The sequence below is a fragment of the Equus quagga genome, chromosome 12 (genome assembly GCF_021613505.1).
Source record: "Equus quagga isolate Etosha38 chromosome 12, UCLA_HA_Equagga_1.0, whole genome shotgun sequence".
Classification (NCBI taxonomy): domain Eukaryota; kingdom Metazoa; phylum Chordata; class Mammalia; order Perissodactyla; family Equidae; genus Equus; species Equus quagga.
The window spans coordinates 26,821,201-26,848,523 of NC_060278.1; the positions used below are offsets into that span (position 1 = coordinate 26,821,201).

General features: G+C 37.6%; 1 protein-coding gene across 4 annotated transcripts in view; it reads right to left on the reverse strand.

Moving 5' to 3' along the window:
• Positions 1-25,267, reverse strand: part of TASOR2 (transcription activation suppressor family member 2) — a 76,181-nt gene extending 50,914 nt beyond the window's left edge. For 3 of the 4 annotated variants that reach the window (XM_046679009.1, XM_046679008.1, XM_046679007.1), the window contains exon 1: positions 24,743-25,267. In XM_046679009.1, the coding sequence (XP_046534965.1) occupies positions 24,743-24,803 (61 nt within the window). In that variant the 5' untranslated portion in view covers positions 24,804-25,267. Of the gene's footprint in view, positions 1-2,774; positions 2,906-24,742 lie in introns of those variants that run through there. The other variant, XM_046679011.1, reaches the window with a different exon arrangement.
• Between the last annotated feature and the right edge of the window lie 2,056 nt (positions 25,268-27,323).

Sequence of the window (27,323 nt, forward strand, 5' to 3'; positions counted from 1 at the left end):
AAAATTATAGCTTTCTTTAGCTGCATTATTCAAAACAAACTGTGAAGGCTATGCGCCTGCAAATTCATCTTACAAATAATCTGTATTGCTAGCTCAAATACAAATCAGTACTCCTTTAAATATTATAATTTGGGAAACCTTGTATTTAATATTTTTAGAGAGGTAATATAATATTAAAAAATCTAAGTATACTCTGCAGCGCAGTATTTGAAAAAATGCATTGCTTACAGTGAATGAAAGAAAAGTTGTAACAGCTTTGGAAATGAACATTCTATGATAATCAACTTCTCTAAATTCTGTAAGATGTTAAAAGTTAGGCACAGATTTTAAGTTTCAAAACTAGTGAATACTGCATCTACCCCCATTTCTTAATTTTATTTTTAATTTTTTTTGCTGAGGAAGATTGGCCCTGAGCTAACACCTGTGCAGCCTCTATTTTATATGTGGGACACCTGCCGCAGCATGGCTTGATAAGTGATGCATAGGTCCTTGCCCAGGACCCAAACCTGTGAACCATGCTAAAGCAGAGCACGCAAACTTAACCACTACGCCACTGGGCCGGCCCTACACACATCCCCATTTCTGAGTGTCAATGTAAAACAACAAACTGAAAACTGTGAGAAATAGTGCAATTAAAAAGAAATAAAACCTATCTAACACAGTGTTTCCCAAATACATGTGGTCACAGAACACTTTATTTACACCAGTGCGGGGAATCCTGTCCCCAATACAGCTATGAATAAAGGTAATGATTTAAAATAAACAAAGAGGAACAAGCAGGAAATGAATTATCTTGTACTTATACATTTTTATTTCTAAAACTATTTATTTATGGTTAAAAATGCTTCCCCTCTAGGTCAGCATTCTCCAAATGGCAATATATTTATAAAAGTAATCATTTTACGAGGAGAGGAAGGAAAAAGCATGTCAAAAGTGAAGTTGTTAGAAAACTATAGTAAACCTTGACTCTTTCATGATTTTATAATAAATGACCTCAATTATACTCTCAGAAAGCACAAGTTTCCTGCTCTATAAATAAGGAGATAGACGAGAACTTTACAGAGAAATTATTTGGCATTGTCTCTTCTTATACAATGTACTTTCATTTAAGAGTCTACCTAGGGTACGAAACAATGTGAGCACTAAATAAATGGATGGCCTCATTTTTGCTGAGCAATACACATGCTTTATTTAAAAAGTGAAAGTTAACAGACTATTAAGAGGAGGCTATTGCACAAAGACACCTAGGACATCTAAGAAGATAACTTGAAAAGTACCTATCTATAAAGTGTAAAGAGTGTCCCTAGGGCTTAAGAGAGCACAGGGAGAAAACTTAAGTCCAATCACAATGGCTCTGGAAACCGAGTTAATATTCTTTCCTGTAGCACCTGGCTTTGGGCACACTTCTCTATTTATGGATTCAATCTTAAAAGCTCAGTTGAGCTTGACACAAGTTGGATTCTGCTCAATTGGCCTGCATTAATCTCCCTTTCTCTCAAAATCCATTACAGAGATACTGAGTTGGTTTGGGACAGTTTTTTCTCTTTTTAACTCTTAATAGGAAGGTTTAGAAAATTATAAACCAATTTCTGATGCTATACCACAGGTATCTGTTTTCCATTCTTATAAGTATCTGGTTTGAAAGTAAATAATCAGATGCACTAATGCCAACAGCTTAGGTGTCACACTAATTCTCACAAAAACTAGCCACTTCTACATCTCCCCAGGACTTTCATGACCCAATCTCCTGTTTGTGAATTAAGTGCTAGCACCCATCAAAGACAGAAAGACTCAGAACCCAACATTTGCCATGAAAGACCCTTATTAGTGTTCCCATAGACCGACTGCAACCTACATCCGTTAATATGATTGATGCCTGTATGCTTTATGTAGTCTAAGTAGGCCATTTGACAGTTGTTGAAAGAAGAGCCTATTCTTTAACCTCATCCTTAAAATATATTACCTTTACTTTTAAGAAATTAAAGGACTGCCACTGTAAGTTAAATATAACTTTTTTAGAGTATAATTTGGCAGGACCTAACAAAAACATAAATGTGTATAACTGAATAACCATTCCATTTCTGGGAATCTATTCCTCAGAAACACCAGCATAAGTGCACAGGATATATGTACAAGGGTGTTCCATGTACCAGCATCTATAACAGCAAAAACACTGGAGACGACCTCAATTGCCATCAATAGGGAAACACTTGCAACCATTAAATAAAGTAAATTTGTATACTGGCATAAAAAGATATCTATTATATACTACTGAGTAAATAACTTGCATTATATAATGTCATTTTGGTAAAAAATTATGTATTTGAAAGTGTACAAAAAAGATCTAGAAAAATGGGAAACCAAATTGCTAACAGTGTTTAAACTAATGGTTCTTGAGATTGGGGAGTGGATAAAAGGGAATCATGCTTTTTACCTTAGATATATTACTATAATTCAGGTTTTTCTTACATAAGCATGTATTACTTCCATTTAAAATATCTCAATTCAAAATCAAGTAAAATGAATAACTTCAAAGAAATACAAATAGAGGAATGTGACAATCTCCCTTGAACAAATACCTTTTCTGATATAATTTGAAAACAATCACCTAACAATTCTGGACCAATGATTATATGAAATTTGTAGCTATTGGAAATTATATATATATTTTAAAGTCCTGTCATTTTACATGCTCTAAATTAGAATTTTAAAAATTGTACTGTTTTACTTTGGAATCATTAGTAATAATTTATAGCATTTAGTTTAATACCCACTCTGTTCTGATATGAACCCTGTCTTGGTCTTCTCTAAGAGAAAATGTAGCTGGGAGGGTGGTCTTAATTCAGTTTCACCAAGTATACCCCCAGAACTCTTGACATAGTCCTGTTCTCTGTTAATGTCATAAACGCTAAAATGAAAAAAGAAAAAATTAAATCATAAAGTGAATAGTTCTGTTTATGGCATATCTACTATATAAACAAACTCAAATGTTTACCCAGCATCTAATTTGCATTAGGTACAATTCTGTAATGCTCATCTCCTCTGACAAGCCTCCAGAGCTAAGGGCTAAATTTGCTCTATAAGCAGTAACACACATAAAATGAAATGTTTTTACCCAAAATTCTTTAAGTTCTAAAGAAAATTTTATTTATAGAAATAAATTATGCTTATAGGAATTACTTTTGCCTCACTGAAAAAAAATCCTTCAAAATGAAGAGTAGAGATTATAGAACCATATCCACATTCTACTGGTTGGAAATCAAATCAAGTAGAACACAATTAAATAAAAATCTCTCCCCACTCCTAAATTAGTAGTATATGATTCATCCATTAAACAAAACTATTAGTGGTGACTATGATGTATCCAGTACTATCCTATACCCTGCATTTATCAAGACAAATGTTTCTATGATGAAAGCTTTTAGACTAGAAAAGGAAGACAAACCTGTAAAGAAATCAGTACCATAAATGTGTAGGAAATCTAGAACATGATATATAGTACGTACAAACAACCAATTTCATTGAGATGGGATATGTCAAGAAAGGTTTCATAGAAACACTCATACTTGAAATCTGAGTAGGTATTCAAATGATAAGGAATCCAAAAAAGGGCACTAGTGTGTATGTTTTCCAGCCAACAGAAATAGTAGGAACTAATGCAGAGTTAGAAGCACAATAGATGTGAGGTACTGCAAGTAGTTTATTATTTGAGGAATTAAACGTGCTTCACAAAAAAATAGCACATATAGTTTTATAATAGTACACCTTTTTCCAAAAAGGATTCGAGGCAGAATTGTGTGGATATATGCAAGATTCTTTACAAAAAGCAGCAATACTGACCATATTCATTCACTGAGCAAATAGGTTATCTATGTCAAGAGGGGAGAATTAAATTGGGAAATCATGAGACTGCGATTCTAATGCAGGCCTACCAATAACTTGTTCTGAGACCTTAGTGGGACGATGATGTTGACTGTCTTCCCAATAATCATGCCCCTTTTTCTTCCCTCCCCCAAACCACCATTTTATTCAGGTATTGGGTGATCTCATGCTTCAGGAGAGGCTTGGGACTGGGTGAACCTTGTGTGTGACTCTTAATTATTCTAAGTTCATTATGGTAATTCTACTCTCTTTGGTTTGTGACTGTTTAGTGATAAACATGTGACTCAATTCTGGCCAATGAGATTTGAATGGTCATCTACAGAGAGAATTCTGGGAAAGTTTTCTTACAAAAGGACAGGAGATAAAAGATGCACTCTCCCTGCCTCCATCTTCTTCTAGCCTTGGGGTATTGTCTGAAGCTGTGTTTGTTGCCTCGAACTCCCTGCAACCTAGATGGGATTGACCACCCTGCATTATACTGAGGATAGAACAAAACAGAAAGAATCCAGATCCTTAATTAAGTCCTTGAACTATTGAATAAACTAACCTGGAGCTGTCCTGCTTCTGGATTTTCTGTTACGTGAAATAATAAATGTTCTTTATTGTTTAAACCACTTTTATTGGCAGCCGAAAGCACACTAACAAGGATTTTGTTATTCCCTCTAAGGCCTCATTTGGTTGTAATTATCTTTCTAGGCTCCTTTCAGTTCTGACACTGTGACTCTACAAACTGTCTCACTACAGGACTATTACGTATGAGGGACTGTACACTGCACTAGATACTTTATCAAATTCCTTTTTTATTTTTTTGCCATGTATGGAGACATTTATCCTAGTAAGTATTTATTAGCACAGATGCACAAAAGTTATATATATATATATATATAAGGTAGTTAGAAATAGCTTTACAAAGTTAAAATATAAGATATTTAAAGCCTTTGACTGCTTGATTTCCACCTACTCAATAAATTTTATCTCCCTCCCAGGCACAAGGGCAAAATACCCTTGACTCAGATCACTCTTCACGTAACTTCCCTCTTTAGTTATATATAGTCTGATTTTCACACCCCTCCCCAACTCGTGCCTAACTTTCCCTCATATTTAAAGCCTAGTCCAAGATCTAGCTTCTCTGATGTCTCAAGATTTTTCCAGCTCACATTTATCATTCTTCACTGAGTGTTCCACAGGTGTTTATCATAGTCCTGTTATATGTATAGCTCTGCACTGGAGCTGGGATTATAAGAGAAAACTGAAGACCAGGTGCCTACCTACAAGAGTAGTCTTTAACATTTAAGTCATAATTTCAGACTTACGTGGGAAACAACTGTGTTCAAGACAATGTCCTCTTCAAACTGAAGGGAGTGAGTGGGACAAGTGATGAAGGGCATGGACTTTGGAATCAAAAGGTCTTGGCAAGACAAGATTTTTGAACCAAGGTCTTTCTAGCCTTGTGAGTCTGAGAAAGCTACTTAATTTTTCTTCCCCTTGTCTTTAAAAATAAATTTCAACAAAGAATATACACTAAATAAAAAGCCAAATACCACTAGCCTTATCAGTTGCTGCTCCCACCCTCCCAAGGAGCCCCTATTTCCATTCCTCTTAGGCGACCATTTTCAACTTCAGCTATATCTTCTGGTGTAACTCCATGTTTCTAAATAAAATACCCGTACAACCCTTAGAGATTCCTTTAATGAAACCACCTCCCTCCCAAACACACACATTAAAAAAAAAACACTTCTCCTTCCCATCCTCTCATAGTTATGTCACTATTTTTGTTATATCAGTATTCAATGTTTCATTAAATTGTATGCATTAATCACAGCTGAGCCACGCTGGGTAGTCAATTTCCTTTCTTATATCATGTTTTGTTTTTCTGAATTTCAAACTGCCTCTGCTTAATTTTCAGTTACTAATCATTATTTCAGCCTAAAATTCTCCTAGAGAACTAGAAATCCCCTCTGACTAGATATACCAAGTGTCTTTGGAGACATCCTTCGTGGTCCAGCTTCAGTCTGGACTTGTACTAATACTATTGCCTAGTTTTGTGACCTTGCTTGGAGGATGTTGAGACAACATTGATCTATAGATGTTCAACATAATCCCAGTTTGCAGAAACTGATGACCTTATTCTAAAACTTATATAGGAAATCAAAGGATTTAGAACAGCCAAAACAATTTTAGAAAAGAAGAACAAAGTTGAAGGACTCACCACCTTATTTCAAGAATTACTACAAAGCCAAAGTAGTCAAGATTATGTGTTGATGTAAAGATAATACATAGAGTTCAACAGAGTTCAGATACTGATTTTCAGCAACAGTGCCAACATAACTCATTAGAGAAAGAACATCTTCACCACAAATGATGCAATAACAACCAAAACGGAAAAAAATCCATGAACTACAAACCCCTACCTCAAACCATAAAATTCAACTGGAGATGAATCATAGACCTAAACATTAAAGCTAAAACTATACCATTTCCAGAAAAAGATCATAGAAAAAATACCTTCTTGACCATGGGGCATGAAAAGATTTCTTAGGGCACAAAAATCATTTACCATAAAAGAAAAATGGACACACTGGACCATGAAAATTAAAACTTTCTGATCTTCAAAAGACATCATTAAGAAGTTGAAAGTATTTGCAGAGAACTTGTATCCAGAATTTATAAAGAACTTAGGGGCCAGCCCAGTGGTGTAGTGGTTAAGTTTGCATGCTCTGCTTTGGTGGGCCAGGGTTCACAGGTTCGAATCCCAGATGGGGACCCAGCACTACTTGTCAAACCACACTGTGGTGGCATCCCACATAAAGTAGAGGAAGACTGGTACAGATGTTCGCTCAAGGCCAATCTTCCTTATTAAAAAAAAGGGACTTAGACACACTTACAAAAGACATACTAATAGCAAGTAAGTACATATGAACGTTATCAACATTATTAGTCACCAGGGAAGTGGTAATTAAAACCACAATAAAATACTACTCACCGACTAGAACGGCTAAAATTAAAAAGACAGAAACTACTAAGTGCTGACAAGGATGAGGAACAACTGAAACGGCCATATATTCCTGGTAGGAATACAAAGCTGTATAGCCAATTGGGAAAATAGTTTTGTCAGTTTCTTATAAAGTTAAACACATACTTACTTATATGACCCAGCAATTCTATTCCAAGATATCTACCCAAGAGAAATGAAACATTTGTCCACAAAAATATTTGTACATGAATGTTGAGGGCAGCATTATTCACAGCAGGCTAAAACTGGAAATAACCTAAATGTTCATCAACAAGTGAATGGATAAACAAACCATGGTTTATTCATACAATATACTACTACTCAGCAATAAAAAAGAAAAACTGCTGATATATGCTTGAATCTCAAGAAAATTAAACTGGGCAAAAGAAGTCAGATATAAAAGAGTACATGCTGCAGGATTCCATACATATGAAGTTCTAGAATTGGCAAAACTAATCTATAGTTATAAAAATCATCAGTGGTTGCTTGGGATAGGGGGTAGGAACAGGAAAATTGATTACAAGTGAAGTAGGCACAAGGAAACTTTCTGGGGTGATAGAAATATCCTGTACTTTTATTGGTGTGGTGGTTACAGGGTGCATGCATTCACCAAAATTAATTGAACTATATGCTTAAAATGTGTTCAGTACTAAATACTGATATTGTACAGAACACAATCTCTGACCAAAACGTAGTAAAATTACACTAAAGTGATCATACGAAGTTAATCTCAAGAGGCCCATGTTTGGAAATAAAGAAAAAAAACTCTTTACTTATAAGTAATTCATAAGTTAAAGAATATATTACAATAAGGTTTAAAAGGGTTTGAACTGAATGGCAACAAAAACACCATCTATCTAAACTTAGACAAATCTAAAATACCTACAGGGAAACCATTAGTTTGAAATGTACATATAAGAAAAGAAAAACACTTGAAAATGTATGAACTAAAGAGTCAATTCAAGACCTTAGAAAACAGAGAAACAGTAAATTCAAAGTAAATAAGGGAAGGCAATAAATAATAAAGATCAGAAATTAATCAAACGAAGAAAAAAGAAAGAGTAGAAAAAAAGATTAGTTCTTTGAAAAAACTGATATATTCTCCAATCTAATTTAAAAAAAGGGCAAATAGCATTGGGAATAGAAAGGGTTGCGATTTATAGATACTACAAAACATGAAAGAATAAAAGAAACAATTTTATGACAAAAATTGAAATTATAAATAAAACGGGAGAATTTCCTAGAAATAAAATGTATCAAAGCCTACTTAAATAGAAAACCAGAATATACCTATAACTGTTAAATAACTGATACAGTTGTTTAGTTGTTACAGGTATACCAATGTCAGGCCCAGGATTTTTCCACTTAAAAGTTTTTCTAAAGAACAGAAAACAGGAAAATCATCTCAAATTATTTATAAGGCTAGTATAACCTTGATAGAGAAACCAGACGAGGGCAGTTATAAAAGAAACTTTTCAGGCAGTAACACCAATGGAGATAGATGCAAAGATGAGAAAAAACATGAGAAAACCTAAACTAGCTATATATATAAACCACAAAGTTTATTTATAACATGATCAAGTGAGGCTTATGGCCAGGAACTTGAGGAAGTGTTAATATTACAAAATCTATTTAGGTAATTCACCACACTAAGAGATTAAAAAAAAACATGACCTGGTAGACACAAAAAAAGTACTTCATAAAACTCAACAGTCACTTGTAAATAAAAAGAACAATTTGTAGTAAATTACTTCGAGTGATAAAAGGATATATAGAAAACAGCCTACATATATAATGATGGAACATAAAGAGTACTCCTTTTAAATTTAGGAAGACAATGATTCCTAATGATACCTTGTAATTAATTCTAGGATTTTAGTGGTCAATTTCCTGGCTGAAATTTCCCTTCTCATTTACTGATCACCTTGAGTTTGTCTTCTAGTTGTTTCCTCAAGAAAGGCTCATGTAAAAATCTGAAGCCCCGAACATTCAAAACTTGTCAACAGTCTTTATACCCAAAGGACAAAAAACAAATAAAATTCTTAGCTCATTCTTTCCTCAAGCAGCTTGCATGTGGTTCATCGACTATTTTCTGGTGGTGTTTCTGTTCTGCCACCAATCTGATTTTCTTTTCCTCATGATATGACCTTTTGCCAGTACAAAATTTTTTACCAGAATATGTCTCAGTGCTGGGCCAGTTTTCTTTGGAACATGATGTATTCTTTTGATAGGCAGATTCAAATCTTTTTTAATTTAAGGAAACACTTTGAATTATACTTTAAGATTATTTGTTTTATAGCACTGTTCTGATTTTCTTCTTTGGGGCTCCAGTTTTGCATATCTCTTCTGGCTGTCTTCTATATCATTACTCACTTAAAAAAAAAATCTTTGTTTTCTTTTACTCACTTTTCTTATGTCTATCTTTAGGGGTTTTTTGGCTTTAAAATTGTGGTAAACTACACACATCATAAAATTTCATATCTATCTCTACGTCCTTTGCCATGGTGCTTAGTCTCCCATGTCTACCACATAATTTACTCTATGTTTCTGAAATGATTTAATCTTTTTCTTTCATTTCTTTGCTGTTCAGCTAGTTCCCATTTCATATCCTCCTGCTTTCCAGCTGTCTCTTCCTTGAATTCTTATATTTCTGCTTTGTGATCTTTCTTCATATCTTTCATGCTTCATTAATTTTTATTTTTAATACAACTTTATTGAGATATAATTCACACAGCATACAATCCACTCATTTAAAGCGTACAATTCAATGGCTTTTAGCATATTCAGAGTTGTGTAACCATCACCACTGTCAATTTTACAACATTTCCACTACCCGAAAAGAAACACTGTACTTCTTAGCCATCCACCTCACCCCTCATTTTTCCCCAGCCCCAGGCCTAGGCAACCATTAACTTACTTTCTGTCTCTATAGATTTGCCTATACTAGATCATTTCATATAAATGGAATCATACAACGTGTGGTCCTTTGTGACTGGCTTCTTAGCATAATGTTTTCAAAGGTCATTCATATCGTAGCATGTACTTCATTCCTTTTAAGGCCAAATAATATTTCATTTTATAGATATACCACATTTCATTTACCCAATCATCATTGGACATTTGGGTTGTTGCCACTTTTGGCTATTATGAATAATGCTGCTATGAACAAGGGTGTACAAGTTTTTGTGTGGACATGTTTTCATTTCTCTTGAGTATATACCAGGGAGAACTGCTGAATCATATGGTAAATCTATGCTTACCCATTTGAGGAACTGCCAGATTATTTTCCAAGTGGCTGAAACATTTTACATTCTCACCAGCAGTGTATGAAAAGTGCTACTTTCTCCACATCATTGCTAACATTTGTTATTATCTGATTATAGCCATCCTAGTGATGTATTATTTATTTATTTTTAAAGTTATATTGGAATTTTAGGTTACATTTTTCACCTCCTTGAAGAGGTCAGCGAGCTTTCTCATCAACAGCCAGACACTCAGTATTCTAGAACTTCGAGTCATACAGTCTCTGTCACAAATACTGAACTCTGCCGGTGGAACACAAAAGCAGCCGCAGACAATGTGTAAATGAATGGGAATGACTGTGTTCCAATAAAACTTTACTTAGAAAAATACAGTCACACACGCTTAACTAAGAGGATACATTCTGAGAAATGTGTTGTTAGGCAATTTTGTTGTTGTGCAAATATCACAGATCGTACACAACTAGGCTATATGGTACCACTCTTACGGGATCACTGTCGCATACGTGGTCTGTCCTTAACCAAAATGTTTGTTACTGTAGGTGCTACTGTAGGCAGTAGCACGTCCACCGATCTACTTTGTGCCAATATTTTCAGGGTTTCTTTCACAATCTAGTAGTAGTGTGTTAGTAAATTGTGGTTTCCTTTCTCTCCCTCTCTCTCTCTCGTCTTTTTTTTCTTATATATTTGTATCAGTTAACAATTGCTTAGCAACAGACCATGCCTAAATTCAGCAGCTTATAACCACAATCATTTACTATTGCTGACACTCTACAGTGTTGGCTGAATTAGGCTCATTTAGGCTGGCGGGGGGCCCCTGATCCACAAGTCTCTCATCTTTCTTCAACCAATGAGCTAGCAGAGGAACATTTTCCTCATGGAAATGGCAGACGTGCAGGAAAAAAAGAAAATCCCATGTCCTTTTAAGATTTACTAGGCCTGAAATTGATATGCTGTCACTTCCACCTGATATCATTGGCCAAAGCAAGTCACACAGCCAAATCCAAAGTCAAGGGGGAGGGACTGCAGAGTCATGGCAGGAATACAAGAAGTAAAGCCCAGAGGTCCATGGTGTAATTGACAGTGGTGAGGATTGTACAACCTTGTGAACATACGAAAAACCAACGTATTGTACCCTTTTAAATGGTGAATTTTATGGCATGTAAATTATAGCTGAATAACAAAAATATTATGTTAAAAGAACAAAAACAAACCAACAAAGAAATGCAATCTACCCCAGTATCACTGTATGGATGCTGGGCTTATTCTTTTTATTTGTTATTCATATTTGAATGAGATGAATTATCCTGGACCATTACCGGAAGGTTCAGGGTGTATGTAGGGAACAGAAGAGTTTTCAGGTTTCTCAGCTTAAAGGTTCCCTTCTGTGTTCCTGCATCCAAAGATTGTTTCCGTTTTTTTTTTTTCAGGAAGATTAGCCCTGAGCTAACTGCTGCCGCCAATCCTCCTCTTTTTGCTGAGGAAGACTGGCCCTGAGCTAACATCTGTGCCCATCTTCCTCTACTTTATATGTGGGACGCCTACCACAGCATGGCTTGCCAAGGGGTGCCATGTCGGCACCCAGAATCTGAACCGGCCAACCCCAGGCTGCCGAAGAGCAGAACGTGTACACTTAACTGCTGCGCCACCGGGCCGGCCCCTAAAGACTGTTTTTTAAAATCACATGTGCCTTTGTTGCCACTCTTCTAACTTGCAAGTGTAATCTAGTTCAGGAGTGCCTTTACTTCTTCTTTGAGACCAGTGTCACTAAGAGACACAACTCTTGCTTTCCAAGGTCATACACTCACTTCTAGGAGTATTTTGTTAGCATGTTCAAAGATCTCTGGGTCACCCAGACACTTTCCAATTCCTCTTTCCCTGCTTTCCTTAAGGAAACTGTGTGGCTGTCCCGTGTTAACCCAGTACACAGCTATTCTCTTAGGATGGGGCTCTCTGCTTCTGGGACTGAATGGTTGCTGGAGATTTCTGAGCTATGCCTCCTCTGCATAACTCTACCTTTTCTCACAGAACTGCTGGAATGTCCCATCTCAGCTTCCCAATAGCACTTACATGCAAATTTAGAGTTTACAGGGTTTCTTTTTCTCTTGAATTTGTTCAAAACGTAGTTTGAGAGCACCCCCCCTCGCCCCCGCCTTCTTCTTTTCAGAAGTAGAGAGATTAGGAACTAATCTGGTCTTGTCCCTTTTGGAAGTGTGCAGCCAGTCTGGTGCTTTTGTATTCTTCTCCTGTTCAGGGCACCAGATAGACCCTTTCAACCTAGAAACTCACATCGTTCAATTCTGGAGTCGTAGATGATAGTTTCCTCCTATCTAGATGAAGGACCTCCCTAATTGGTTCTCTACTATTCTTACCTTCTCATTCTCATTTTCTAATTTTTGTGGCTGTTCTATTTTTTTAGGAGAGTTCTTCACCTTTATTATCCAATCCTTGTATAAAAGTTTAAAAAAAAATTCTGCTGTCACAGAGCTCTTTTCTGTTTTCCAAATAATTTCCCTCTTTTTAAAAACAGAACCTCTTCTTCTTTCATAGATGTAATATCTTTTCTTTTCTCTCTAAAGATACTATAATTTTCTTCAGTTGATGTTTCTTTTGTTACCCACAGCAAATCTATTTCTACCAAGCCCCTTTCATTTCCTACTTGTTTATTCCTGTTTGGTCTGAGGGTAGAGACTTGCACCACATGGCTGGTGATGCTCGGCTGTGCATTTAAGTGTGAGGCACTTAAAGCTGACTGAAAGTTTGGTGTGTAAACAGTGCTTCTTGACCAGCTGCACTTACTTAGGTGATCTGATGGTGATGCAGCTGTTTAATCAGGTAAACTTCGAAAGTCCCCATCTGTTAAACATTTTGCCATTGGTTGTTAAGATTCCCAAGAAAAGAATCCTTTGATATCTTGTTTAGGGGGAGCATAAGCTTGACTATTTGTTCTGGGAATCACACAGAAAGACGGCTCTAGTGTCATTGTTCAGTATGTCGACTTCATCCTCATTTCCATTTAGGTGCTTCACCCCTACCTCAGCTGTCTCAAGCCTGCCTCATTAACGTCTCCTGCGTGTAAACCTTTGGTCTTCTGTCACGGTAGAAGAGAGGTAGTCGTGCAGAGAAGGGGACCCAGGGCATTAATATTATAAAAATCATCAGTCAACCCTCCTATTTCCTCTCCAGCCTGTATTCCTGCCTTCAAAAGTACTTGGTACCTCCAAATCCAGAGCCTTTCCAGATTCTGTGGTGGGAACTGGCTTGCTTCTTGTTTGGCCCACCTCTCTTCAGCCTTCAGCATTCTCTAAGCCACTAAGTCATTTATTACTTGACCACCTTCTTTCTAGTTTCCGAAATATTGATTTCACCTATCATCTCCTCTCTCACTCTCTTGATCTTTACAGATTTATATCTTTATTCTTTTACTATAATCTTAGTGGGATTTCTAGAGGGTGTATACAATTGGACATGTTAAACTAGAAGTGTCTACTTAATCTAAGTCTTAATTTCTTTAATTAAAAAATGTGGGGGCCAACCTGGTGGCATAGTGGTTGGGTTCGCTGGTTCAGATCCTGGGTGCAGACCCTCACACTGCTCATCAAGCCACGCTATGGCGGCATCCCACAGAGAAAAATAAGAAGGACCTACAACTAGCATATACAACTATGTACTGGGGCTTTGGGGAAAAAAATTTAGAAAAAGATAAAGATTGGCAACAGATGTTAGCTCAGGGCCAATCTTCAAAAAATAAAAAGTGAACTATACCAGCCACGATAGTAGCTACTGTTACCATTATTTTTTATTTTAACTTTTGTAATTATGAAGACCTCATTTACTTATGTACTTATCACAGACCTAACTACATATTAAATTTTCAATAAATATGATTAATTTAAAAAGAATTAATTAGCTTTTGGTACACGTACTCAATAACCATTTATTAAAATGCAAAAAAGTAAAATCTAATGTAGATTTTCAATGACATTCTCTCAAAGCACCCTGTTCTTCTCTTTCAGAGTACTTATGATTTATAATTACATATTCATAATTACTTCATTAATGTCTAATCCCTAATAAACCAAGTCCTGCGAGGGCAGGAACCACGTTTGCTTCATTTACCTCTGATTAACCAGCATCAGCCCAATGCCTGGTACACAGTGGGTATTTAGTAAATACATATTTGGTAACCGAATCAAAGAAGAAATAATACTTATGCTATTTAATCTGTTCCAAAACTCAGAAAAAGGGGTAAAGCCTCCCAATTCTGTTTTACAAAGCAGTCAAATGCTAATACCAAAACATGACAAAGAAAACCACAAAAGAGGAAACTACAGGCCTCTCTCTTATGAATATTGCTACAAAAATCCTAAAGTATATGCACTGGCAAAAAGAATACATCAGGATATTAAAATAATAACAGAGATCAATTAGGGTTCATTCTAGGAGTATAAGAATTGGTTCAATAAATAGGAAATCCATAAATCTTACTAACCACATTTATAGCTCAAAGTGAAAAAATCACAGAGGCGCTGCTGGGGTGGGGGATGAGGTAGGAGAGCAACATGTCAGCCTGTCAAAAGGAAAGTACTATATAATTCTTTCCCAATAGATGCCTTATAACATGTAAATTTTTGTTGCTGCACAGTACTTTTTTTCATTTGTGCATTATTATTTCTGCCATACTTAATCTAAAAAACAAAGATGCTCCCAAATAAAAGAAAGCTGTTTATTTAATAACAAAGAAAAATGTCCTACCATAAATTGTTTAGGGTAAAGAAAAGCAGACTACAAAACAGCAGCATATGTATACATACAAAGTCTTAAAGAACATACACTACAATTTAAACAAGGGTCATTTTCTGTACAACACCCATCAATAGCTGATATTTTTCTTATTTGATTATCCTCCTACGACTAGATTATTAGCTTCATGGATACAGGGAATTTGTCCTTATCCACGCTGTGTCCCCAGTGCCCAGAACAGTGCCTGGTACACAGTAAGGTTTCAGTAAAAATTTATGTAATGAACGAATCAATTTGTTTTCCAGATCACTTTGTTTCTCTACTTCAAACCCTTCAGTGGCTTCTTGCTGCCCTCAGAACACAATGTGTACTCCCTGCCATGGGCATGTAAAATCCAGCCCCTGCTTATTTCCTACACCTCACCTTGATCTACCTCCCCCTTACTTACTATGTACTAAGTTCCAGCTACACTCATCTTTCCGATTCAAGTTCTTTCCTTTTTTCAGGTCTTTGCACATGCTATTATTTCCAACTGGAGTGCTCATTCTCCTCTTCTGCCCATGACTTAGATCTCTCTCTTCCTTTAGTGAAATCTAGAAGTTATTTCCTCAAGATAAACCTCTGATCACCTCATCTAAAGTATGTGCTTTCTTTAGAGCACTCCTTACAACATCCAATTATTTCATCAATTTACTTTTGTAGGGATCTATCTTCCCCTAGAACATAAGGTCCACAGAGGCAGATACTCTTTGTCTTAAGTACCCAGTAGATACTCAATACTTTACCAAATTATCTTTGGGTGGATCAAGTACAGGTAAATTTTGTTTCATTTTTTACAGCTTTATGCATTATCTGAAATTTTACATAAGCATAATCTGGGGGAAGTAAAGCTATTTTCATTTTGGGAAAAAACATCTCCCATAGCTCTAGCCATAAGCAGCAAACAAGTTAGTTTTTTAAAATGAAGACAAGGTAGAGAAAACAAATGGAAACAGCATTTTCTATAAGCCAAAATAATGATAAAGAGACCCACAAAACAAATCGTCCCCAATAAAAAACTGAAAATACTATACAATGAGAAATGTATTAGTTTCATAAAAATTTTAAGATATATAAAAATGTTTGCCATGTACAAAAGTTTAAATGTCTTTTGATGTCAAGATAATCATGCACAGATGGAATGAAAACCAAGGTACTCCTTGCTATTATCTGAAGTGCAAAGTCCATTTGGAATCACGGGTTTACATTTCAAAAGATGACCTAAAATACTGTAAGCCCACACACACACAAAAGCTGTGAGAAGTAATGCCCTCTCTCTAGTAGGTCTCCAAGGGTTTCCCCACTACCATACTCACAGAATCCAACAAGTTAGAAACAAAGGCGCTCTCTAACCTTGAAGTACCATACAACCATGGGAGTCCTCACCTGTCACGGAGGCTCGACCAAAACTTCACTCCCTAAAGCCCCCTGAAGGTAGGAAACCTAGTCTGTCCCTTCTCCCACTCTCCTCTGCACCCAGCGCTCTGGCAGCCAGCTCACCGGCCAAGTGGGGTGCCCCCGCCAGCAGCGGAGAGCCCGAGCTGGGGGTGGGGGGCGGCCCTTGCTCCTCACCTCATGGTGCGTGGGGGAGGGGGCTGTGCCTCTGTCCAGTCGGACCCGCCGGCCCCCTCCCGCCAGCGATGGCCAGTGCGGTGGCCGGGGCGGCGCGGGGCGGGGCCTTTTAAAAGTCAACGAGGGCGGCATACCGCGAGCCTGAGCCTGGCGCACCGCCGCACACTGCAGACTCCGGTCGAAACTGGAGGAGAGGGGTCATGGGAGTAAGTGAGCAGAGTGCCCTCGGTCCTCTATTTCTCACGTCACCCAATACCTCTAGGTAGTTTTATTGGTACTTTACAGTGATGCTCCAAGTTTCAATTTTCTCTTGGCTTTTGCCCGCAGGCACCCAGTAACCATGCAGGATTGCAAATCTCAGACCTAAACCGAAATCTGTCTTTTCACTACAGCGACCCCTACTCATTCATTCTAATTCATTGCCCCTAAAAGCTTTCCCCTTATCGAGTACATAAACTCACCGGCTAGGGTTTCATGGGGCTTTGTTGTTTAATTTACAAAATAAAAGGCCTATTGAATATGGTTTTGAATACTCCATATACCCCCAAAGATGCTGATACTAGCACCTGGGGTGGGGATGGGGGTGCTTGTCCCTCCCACTAAGCCACGCGGCTCTAACAAAACTCACCCACCGAAGATAAAACTGAATGGGAGGGAGGAAAGTGAAGCATTTGGCCTGACCTAAGGACATCTTCACTTTTGACTTATGCTTTAACCAAGTAACCTAAGACACTCACGCATCTCGTGGACTGTATCTGCATTTGCTAGAGGAAAATGCAGTCAGGAGATCCTAGAGAATCACCACCACTACTGTGTCGTACATATAGAAAACATAGGAAGATCTGAACTCACAAAGCAAGATATTTATGGTGACATTTTTAGACATCCCTCTAAAGTAAATGACCTATGTTCGGGGCTCCTGAACAAACTGAGTTTACTAATTTACGCTTTAGCATTAAACTGTCAGCCTGCAATGAAATGGTTGCATTAAACTCATTACTGTATTTATTACAAGAATATTGTTAAGTAGTCTTGTCCCTCTGACAAGAAAATTCTAAGAATAAATTTCTCTCAAGGACAATTAGATTTTAAGACCTACCTTGGGTTCTTTTGATTATTACACATGAAAAGAGAGAAAGTGATACCTAACCCATGCCATAACAAAGATGATTTTTTTATTGCCACCACCCCTAGATATATCCCATCCTAAACGCCCAGAGCAAAGAACAGGGCTTCACTAAAGTGGTTCACAGAGAAGCAGGCATAACCACAGGGTGAAGCAGGTGCCTCAACTGGTCAAATTAGGCCTCAGGAGCTGGGGTCTTGAATATTCCTTCTCCTAATGAGGGAGCAGGTGTACCCAAAGGTTCTAAACAGGGTCTATTTCTACATGCCAGGGAGGGAGTGAGTCTTTACAAAGAATATCAGCAAGGGATTTATTTCTCCAATTAAGTATTGTTAAAATCTTATTAAGGAAAAACAGAAAGCATGCCCCACACACATTTCTTACGAGAAAAGTAGTAATCAAAAAAAGAGAAGCCAAATTTAAAAACAAAAACAAAAGGCCAACAGAGTTAATCAATAGAACAAAAAGCTGGTTGTTTTAGAATAATCTTTTAGCAAATATAATCAAGAAAAAAATTAAATATCAGGGACAAAAAGGACAATGCAACCACAAATAGAGGGAAAAGAGGTCTGAAACTATAAATTATCCTACACAATTTATACCAATAAATTTGGAAACTATAAAAATACAATTTACCAACACTGGTCTAAATGGAAGAAACATCTAAATAAACCAAGTATGATGAAAAAACTGAAAGAGTAGTCATAGTCCTACTCTATCTCCCAAAAGACCAGTTCCAGAGTTTTATTCAAGTTTCACTCTTCACTTATCAAACTGTCAAAAACCCACAAGTTCGGCAATGCAATCTTCTTGGGAAGTTGTGGGAAACAAAGCGAAAGAAGAGCAAATGATCAGGAGAAAATACTTACTATGTAGGTTATAAAAGACTTATTTATACATTCAGATAGATCAATAGAATATAAAAATAGAAATACACAGTTCAGAAATTATGAATAGCCAAACACATTTCAAAACACCTCTAATTTACAGATTTAAGAAGCCAAACAACCCAAGCAAGACAAAGATATATCACAGCGAAACAGCAGAAAACTAAAGATGAAGAGAAAAATATCAGAGCAGAGAAAAAGGAATTGACAGACTGACAGCTAACATCTCAATAGCAATAATGGAACCCAAGATAGAGGAATGAGATCTTCAATGGTATTAAAAGAAAACAACTGCCAAACTAAACTGCTATATTCAGCAAATAAATGACAGTGAGACAAAGACATTTTCAGGTAAACAAAAACAAAGAAAGTTCATCATCAATAGACCTTCAATAAAAGCAGTTCCAAAGTATGTACTGTAAGCAGAAAAAAAAAAAAAAAACAGCCCTAGATGGACGGTCTAAAAGATAAAAGAAGCAAGGGATAACAGAGAAAGTAGTGAAAGTATGGGAAATGTAAACAAGTACTGACTGTAAAACACAATTAATTCTAAACATGTCCCCTTCTGGTGGGTGAGAATTTTTTTAAAACAATTAAAATACAAGATAATAACATATAAGTCATGAAGGGGTTGAATGAAGTTAAACTCCCAAGGATCTTGTATTGTCTCAGAGGAAGGTAAAGTTATAGGTTATTTTGAGATTTTGAAAAGTCAAAGATGCATGATATCTCTAGAATAATTTAAAAAGAAAAAAGTATATAATTTCAAACTAGTATATGGGAAAAGTGGAATGATAAAAAACATTAAATCAATATTTTAAAAAGTAACAAAAAAAGAGAGAAAAGAAATACAGAACAGCCAAGGAAAAGAGAAAGCACAAAATAGGAGCAATTGTAGTAAATGTAAATAGGCTATATGTCCCAGCTAAAAATGTTTTAAAATTGCATTAATAAATTCCAACAGATGATATTTAAGAGACAGATCTAAAATGTACAAGTGCATATGAATCTACAGCTATCTCAAAATAGTTTAGTAAATGAAAAAAACAAAAAATAAACATAAAAAGAAATACTTGATAGAGATAATCACAAAAGGATTCACTGAAAAGACTACGATAACTGATAAACTACAAGCAAGATGAATTAACAGAAAGGGGTAAGGGAAATGAGAACAGAAATATTCACTATCTGGAATGAAAAAAGGAGGCATAATTACACATGGTTCAGACATTAAAGATAGTGGGAGGATACTTTTAACAACTCTATGCCAATAAATATTAAAAATTTAATAGTTTATAAAGTCCTAGAAAAATCTAACTTAACTGTCATAATTTTTTTTAAAAACCTAAGTAATCCTGTAATCACTAGTTAAAAATCTGCTACCAATAAAACTTCAATGGTAAATTCTACAACTGCTTATCCACATGAGAATAAAGTTAACTTATACCTATACTCCAAACTACACACAAACAATTCCAAAGATACAGACATGAAATGAAAATCTTTAAAAATTTAGAACTTCTGCTCATCAAAACCACCACCAAGGGAGAGAAAAGGTATTTGCAACCCATTTAACTATCAAAAGATTAGTACCCAGAGTATGTAAAGAAGTCCAACAACCCAATAGTCCAACAACCCAATAAAAAATAGATAAATGGACAAAGGATATGAACAGTTAGTACAAACAAAAAGGGAAAAAGTCCTTTAAACATATGAAAAGATGATCGAACTCAGTCATAATAAAATTTAAATAAACTCATACCACTTTTCACTTAGCAAGCTATCAAAATCTACAATTCTACCAATGCATTCCGTGAGGTGGGGAAGCTTTAGGAAAATTGTCTCCTTAGTACACTGTGAGTAAGAGTACAAAATCCCAGAGAAAAGCAGTTTGGCAATATCTGTCAAAATTTCAAAAGCATTTATCTTTTGACCCAGTAATCACAGTTCTGGAAATTAATAATACAGAAATATGTGCTCAAATCCAAAATGACAACTCTACAAAGTTACTCCATGCACTACAGTTTTTAACAGCAAAAGACTAGAAAATCAAATAGTCAGTCAACCTACTATAGACTAGTTAAATAAACTGGTACAGCCACACAGTGGGAAACTGTGCTCCTATGCTGTACAAGGAGCATACTTCCTGTATACTCATTTGTCAAGATTTCTAGGATATACTGGTATGTGGAGAAGAAAATGTAGCATAGCAGAAATTAGAGTAAGAAAGAGGAATATAAAAAAATACACTGGGGAATGAGCTGAATAGGTACAGGGAAGAAAGACTGTTCAGTGTACGTCTCTACATATTTCTTAATTGTTTAAATAAGTGATCCTAGTAACCTAACTTAGCAACAGGAGGAGTTCATCAACTTGTGTACATATAACATATTAAAAAAACTGTACATATTAATAAGAGAAAACAAGCACCCAATAGAAAAAGCGGAGAAAACATGACTAAATATTACACAAAAGCGAAAAGACTCTCAATTTCTTTTAAGTAATCAGAGAAATGTAGTTTAAAATCACAATAATATATCACTTCACTTCCAGCAGAACGACAAAAATGAAAAAAGTTGGACAATGCGAGATATGGAGAGAATGGAGAGCAAAGGGAGGTTTCATTCACAACTGGTGCAGCATAAATCAGAACAAGCATTTAGGAAAAGTTAGATATTATCTAATGAAATTGAACATGTACACACCCTCCCAATGGATCCAGCAATTCCACTACTAATGCACCCAAACAAAAGTATTGTATATATGCACTTGGAGACGAACAAGAACGTTTATGAGCAGCACTAATTGTAACAGCCCAATGTTGAAAATAACCAATATGTTCATAAAGAATAAAAAGGGTAAATATGTAATATATTCTTACACTAGACCATTATATTTCAATGAAAATGACTGAATTATAGCAGTGGTTCTCAAAGTGGTGACGATGCTAATGTATGTGATTTTTTGATATTATATAACGAAATGTGTGATCTTTTGGGAGATCTACATAATTCAGTGAACTATCTTCCACGTGACCAAAGCATGGGTGAAAGATCTCTTCAAAATGCAAGACAGACCAACGGGTTTTAATGTCATAGAGTTTGAGAAGTTCACTGATACGGTTTAAAATTCTACACTGCAGCTAACTTTTAAGAAACCATTAGGTTTTGAGGAGTATCAAAGAAAAATATAACTATTTAAAAAGGTTATTAAAACATTTCTCCCTTTTCTAAATACACAGCTAACTGAGGCCAGATTTTCTTCATATACTTCAATCAAAACAACATATTGCAACAGAATGAATGCAGATGCAGCCATGAGACTCTTGCCATGAAAGATATCTGCAAAAATGTAAAACAATGCCACTCTTGTCACTACTTCCTTTTGTTTTGGAAAATAGTTATTTTTCATTAAAAATATTTATGTTAAGATGTAATAGACATTATTACTTTTAGAGGTACCAATAAATATGCCATACATTTATTGCTATCCACAAACATACCAATAGATGCCATATCTAACATATTTAATTTTTTTTTAGTTTTACTATCTAATAGGATATAACCCACATAAACAAAAGATCTTTGGGATCCTCAATAGTTTTTAAAAGGGTAAAGGAGTCCTGAGACCAAAAAGTTTCTGTTACTAGACTTATCATGGTGATCATTTCACAACGTATGTAAATGTTGACTCACTATGTTGTATACCTGAAACTAACATAATACTGTATGTCAACTAGACATCAACAACAACAGAAAAGTTTCTGAACTGCTGAGCTACAAGCACAAGCTTCCACCCAGGTGAATCTCAGAAACGTAATGTTTAACAAAAGTAATTCACAGAATAAACAGTATGATTCTATTTAAATAAAGTTCAAAAATAGGTGAAAGTAAGCAATATGTTGGTTAAGGATACAAATATAAGTAATAAAACTGTAAAGGCAGGCAAGGGAATAATTAACACAAAATTCAGAATGACCAGGGTTATGGGGGTGATGTTCTCTTAAGCTGGGTACACAGATATACTTTTTTTTTTAACAGTACATATAAACGACATATATCACAACAAAAATATTAGTAGAAGAAACAAGGAGACATACCTATTCTCCTAGAAGGAAAAACTCAAAAGAATGTCTCTTCTCAAATTAATCTATAAATTCAATGCAATCACAAACAATATCCCAACAAGATTTTCTATAGAACTTGAAAAGATGGTTCTAAATTTCATCTGGAAGAAAAATGCAAAGAAGAGCCCAAAGCTTTTTTCAAAAGAAAGTACCAAAATATACTATAAAGCTACAATAATTAAAACAGTGTGGTAATAGTTAAAAGGGTCAAAGAAGAGAGTTCAGAAACCAATTAAAAAAAAAAAACGAGCAAAGGATATGACCCAGCCAAAAATGTTTAACTTTCTTATTACCCAAGGAAGGTAAAAATTAAAACGAAATGTTATTTTCACTTAGTAGAAAATTAGTAAAATATTAAAGAAATACTGTGACCATCCAGTGCTGGCTAGCTAGGAAATAAAAACACACCTTTTCAGAGAGTGAATATAAAAGGGTACAATCACTTGAGGGCCATTTAACAGCATTATTATCCAGCTCTCATAAGGAATCGATTCTAGACATACTATCATGAGCCCATGAAGCATTGTTTATAACAGCAAAAAAGATAATCACTGCAGCACTGTTGGTAATAGGGAAGAACTTGAACATAACTTAAACGTCCATCAGGAGAGGAACGAAGGACTCATTTGATAAACAGATGCCACATCTATTTAATTATACTAAATAGATATCATACCGCATTTATTTAACAAACACCACGTCTCAGGCAAGTTTTTAGGCACTTCGAGGATTTCAATTTATTGAAGCAACTATGTTTGGATTACAGGAGATGCTCATGATACAGCTCTTTGTAAAGAGAACTGGTTACATTTGGGCAAGTGTTCTGAAAACACAAGATTTCAAACACCGTTTTTTGCCTTTCTTAAAATAACTGTGGACACTTTGTCACTTTTTATTTTTCTCTAGTCTGGGTTATTACTGAACATATTACATAGATCGATCCAGTTCTAGAAGGCAGTTTTTCAACAGAAGAGTATTCTTTCACTATTGAGGAACACCTGCTTCGTTATAAACCTCCTGAGGGGGCTTCCTACCAATCTCAGATCCTGTAAGATTAAACGTACAAACCCCCTTTTTATCTTCTAATGCTCTTTCAGGGGAAAACTGTGGGTCCTTAGATCACCAATCCACTACGTGACACCATATACTCCGACAACCCTCAGGTTTAGAATTTATATTTTCATAAACTTCATCATTCTAACTTTACCTTACAGGGAGAACAGAGCAGGGTAACAGAAAAGGTGTATTTAAATTTTGGGATTTCAAACAGATGGTTATTAAATGAAATTTGAGGATTTTCAAAGTATCTTCCTCCAGTTTTGAGGTTAATCTGCCACGTTCTCCCCGACAATGCTGCCTGGTGCCACCTTCAGACAGACTGCCGGGTTACAGGGACTGGCCTATTATGACATTCCTTACGCACTACTTCGTTTTCCTGCTAAATGAGCCTCCCAATGGGTGGACCCCTTCCTTTTACGCCTACTTTAAAAAGGAAAGGGGCCCGGATTGCCGTGAAGTCTCCCCAGAGAGAAACTCGAGGTGCAGATTCATCCAGAACCCTCAGACAATTATCGACTAGTCGGTCCAAACCAAACGAGCAAGGCTTCAACTAAGCATTTCTTATCGCGTCCCTGAGGATGAAGCTGTCCTCTGACAGGCAATTCAAAGGACACGTTGCAGCCGTTCTAGGCTGTCTGCCTCAAAAAGGGGAAAAACGCACTCTGAAGCCCTAGACGAACTTGTAAAACGCTGACTTCCTCCAAACGAGTCAGGATCGACATAATAGCAACATTGAGAATGGCCACCGGTGTGAAAAGTGGCCATTCCCCAAAAAAAGCAGCCAAGAAAAGCAAAGCAAAAGCCAAGTCTACCACCACCGACCTCTCCCACCCCAGCGCCCCAGAGCAGGGTAAACAGGCCAAAGCGCGTTAGTCACTCACCGTCCCAGAAAAGCATGCAACGGCAACCGTCATCTTAAACTTTCTTAACATAACAACAGCGAAGCCCGCGACAGACACGACCCAAGGCCAGGCAGCCAGCGCGCCCCTGCTTCCTCCCAGGTGTCACAAGGGTCCCCGCAGCGCGAGGTTTTACCTGTCCTTCGTGCCGCCGCCGCCCCCGACGACCTGAGATTACTGTTCAATTTCTTCCCCATGCTTTCGCAGGTCGTCCACGCCCCCAGACATGCGCTTCCTTTCACTCGGTCCCTCGTGGCCAAATGTGACAGAGATGCTGTCGGACCCTGTTAATACGCGGCCGTCTCGGCCTCCTTCCCAGCCAGGGAGCCCTGAGTCGCCCTTTTCCGGGACTCCTCTCCTCCCGGGTTTCCAAGGGGCGCCCTCGGCCTCCCGTCACCACAGCCCGTCAGAGGCGCGCTGGAAGCTCCACGTCGCAGCCCGTCCTTCCTCTCCGCCCTTGTGCCAGCGCGCGGGGAGGGCGGCCCGAGGCGCCCGCGGGAGACACGCGGGACCGGCGTCCAGGCTCCGAGCCCGCAGGCCCCGCCGCGCTCCTCAGCCAAGCGTCGTCCCTTTTCCAGAGGCTCATAGATAGGAATGGACCCCAAGACGCGCCGGGGCCTGAGGGAACATGTCGCCTTTCTCAGCGACGGGGGCTGGGAACCGGAAGTAAAACCCCGCGGCCTCAGGAAGGGGGGGGGGGGGGACGGACGGAAAAAAAGAGAAAGTGAAAACTGAACTGTGGCGTCCCCGTAGGAGGCAGGAGCCAATCGCTGAGGAAAAAGCGACGCGCAGGCGTGCGCTGCGACCGGCGTCCACGCGGCGCTCACTCTCCCCTCTGCGCAGGCGCGAGGTCGCAGCGCGCCCCAGGATTGGACGACGGAGTCTCGTGAAAATGATGGCCCAGCGCGGGGTGGGGTGGGGCGAGACCGGGAATCTCGCGGGGCTGGACATCGCCGGATGCGGAAGCACGCACGGGAAGACGCGGGAGACGCTGCCATGACTTACGCGCGTGATTTTGGGTCTCCTTCGCGTTCTGGTCGGGTGTCGGTCTCTCCTTGAGGGTCCTGTTGAGGCTGCTGCGATGACGCTTGTTTTGTCTTGCCCAAATGGGACATTAACCAATCTCGTTCTTGTAATTTAATAAATATTAAATCCACTAGCATTTGTTCACGTGCTAGTTCTCTAGTAAAACACCTGTATAAATTTATAGTGTATGCAGAGAGCACCAAGGGACCACAAATAGCGTTAATCCTACATGATGGGAATAGAAAGATTTTCTCATTCAATAGCACGTTTTATTGTTTGCTGTGGTCAGATGCTGAATTAAACCCTAGAATTACGGTTGTGAACAAGCTGGACAGGGATCCTGCACATCATGGAACTTATTCTAGAGACGGATGCCGAACAGTAACAAGTAGACCACCACTACTGCAACAAAAAATAGAATTTCATTTAACAATACTGCTGTGAAAACAAAGCTAGAAATGATGTTGGAGGCCGGAGGCCAGGAGCAGAAGAGGCAGAGCTATAAGGTCTCACTGAATAAAGGACATTTGAGGTCAAAACCCCATGACGAAAACAGAACAAACCAACCTTTGAAAGAAGTGGAGGAAGAGCTTTCCAAGCAGAAGGCAAAGCAAGTGGAAAGGCCCCAGAAGTGAAATTGTGTTCTAGAACTGAAGAAGGTTGGCTGTAGAAGAAGAGAATGAAATATAATAGATATTTTGAAAGTACAATCCCGCATTGCGTTACAACTGGGTTATGTTCTGAGAGATGCATCATCAGGTGATTTTGTTACGCAAACATCATAGAGTGTAGTTACACAAACCTAGATGGTATAGCGTACACAACTAGGCTATATGGTACTAATCTTAGGGGAGCATTATCATATATGCAGTCCTCCATTGACGGAAATGTCATTATGTGGCACATGACTGTACAGGCATACCTTGGAGATGTTGCAGGTTTGGTTCCAGACCACACCAATAAAGTGAATATTGCAATAAAATGAGTCATGCAAACTTCTTAGTTTCCCAGTGTTATAAAAGTTATGTTTACACTCTGCATTAGTCTATTAAGTGTGCAATAGCATTATGTCTAAAAAAATAATTACATACCTTAATTTAAAAATACATCATTGCTAAAGAATGCTAACCATCATCTGAGCCTTCACTGAGTTATAATCTTTTTGCTGGTGGAGAGTCTTGCCTCAATGCTGATGGATACTGACTGATGGGGTGGTGGTTGCTGAAAGTCTGAGTGGCTGTGGCAATTTGTTAAATTAGGACAAAAATTAAGTCCATCTAAAAGGCTGTTTCACTTTCTTATCGTTCAGGTGTTCACTGGAGTAAGCACTTTTAATTTCTTTCAAGAAATTTTCCTTTGCATTCACAACTTGGCTAACTGTTTGGTGCCAGAGGTCTAGTTTTTGGCCTATCTTGGCTTTTGACATGCCTTCCTCATCAAGCTTAATCATTTCTAGCTTTTGACTTGAAGTGAGAGACATATGACTCTTCCTTTCACTTGAACACTTACAGGCCATTGTAGGGGTGCTAATTGGCCTAACTTCAATATTATTGTGTCTGAGGGAATAGGGAGGCTGAAGGAGAGGGAGAGAGACAGGGGAATAGCCAGTCACTGGAGCAGTCAGACACACACAACATTTATCAACTAAATTTGCTGTACTACGTGGGCATGGTTCATGGTTCCCCAAAGCA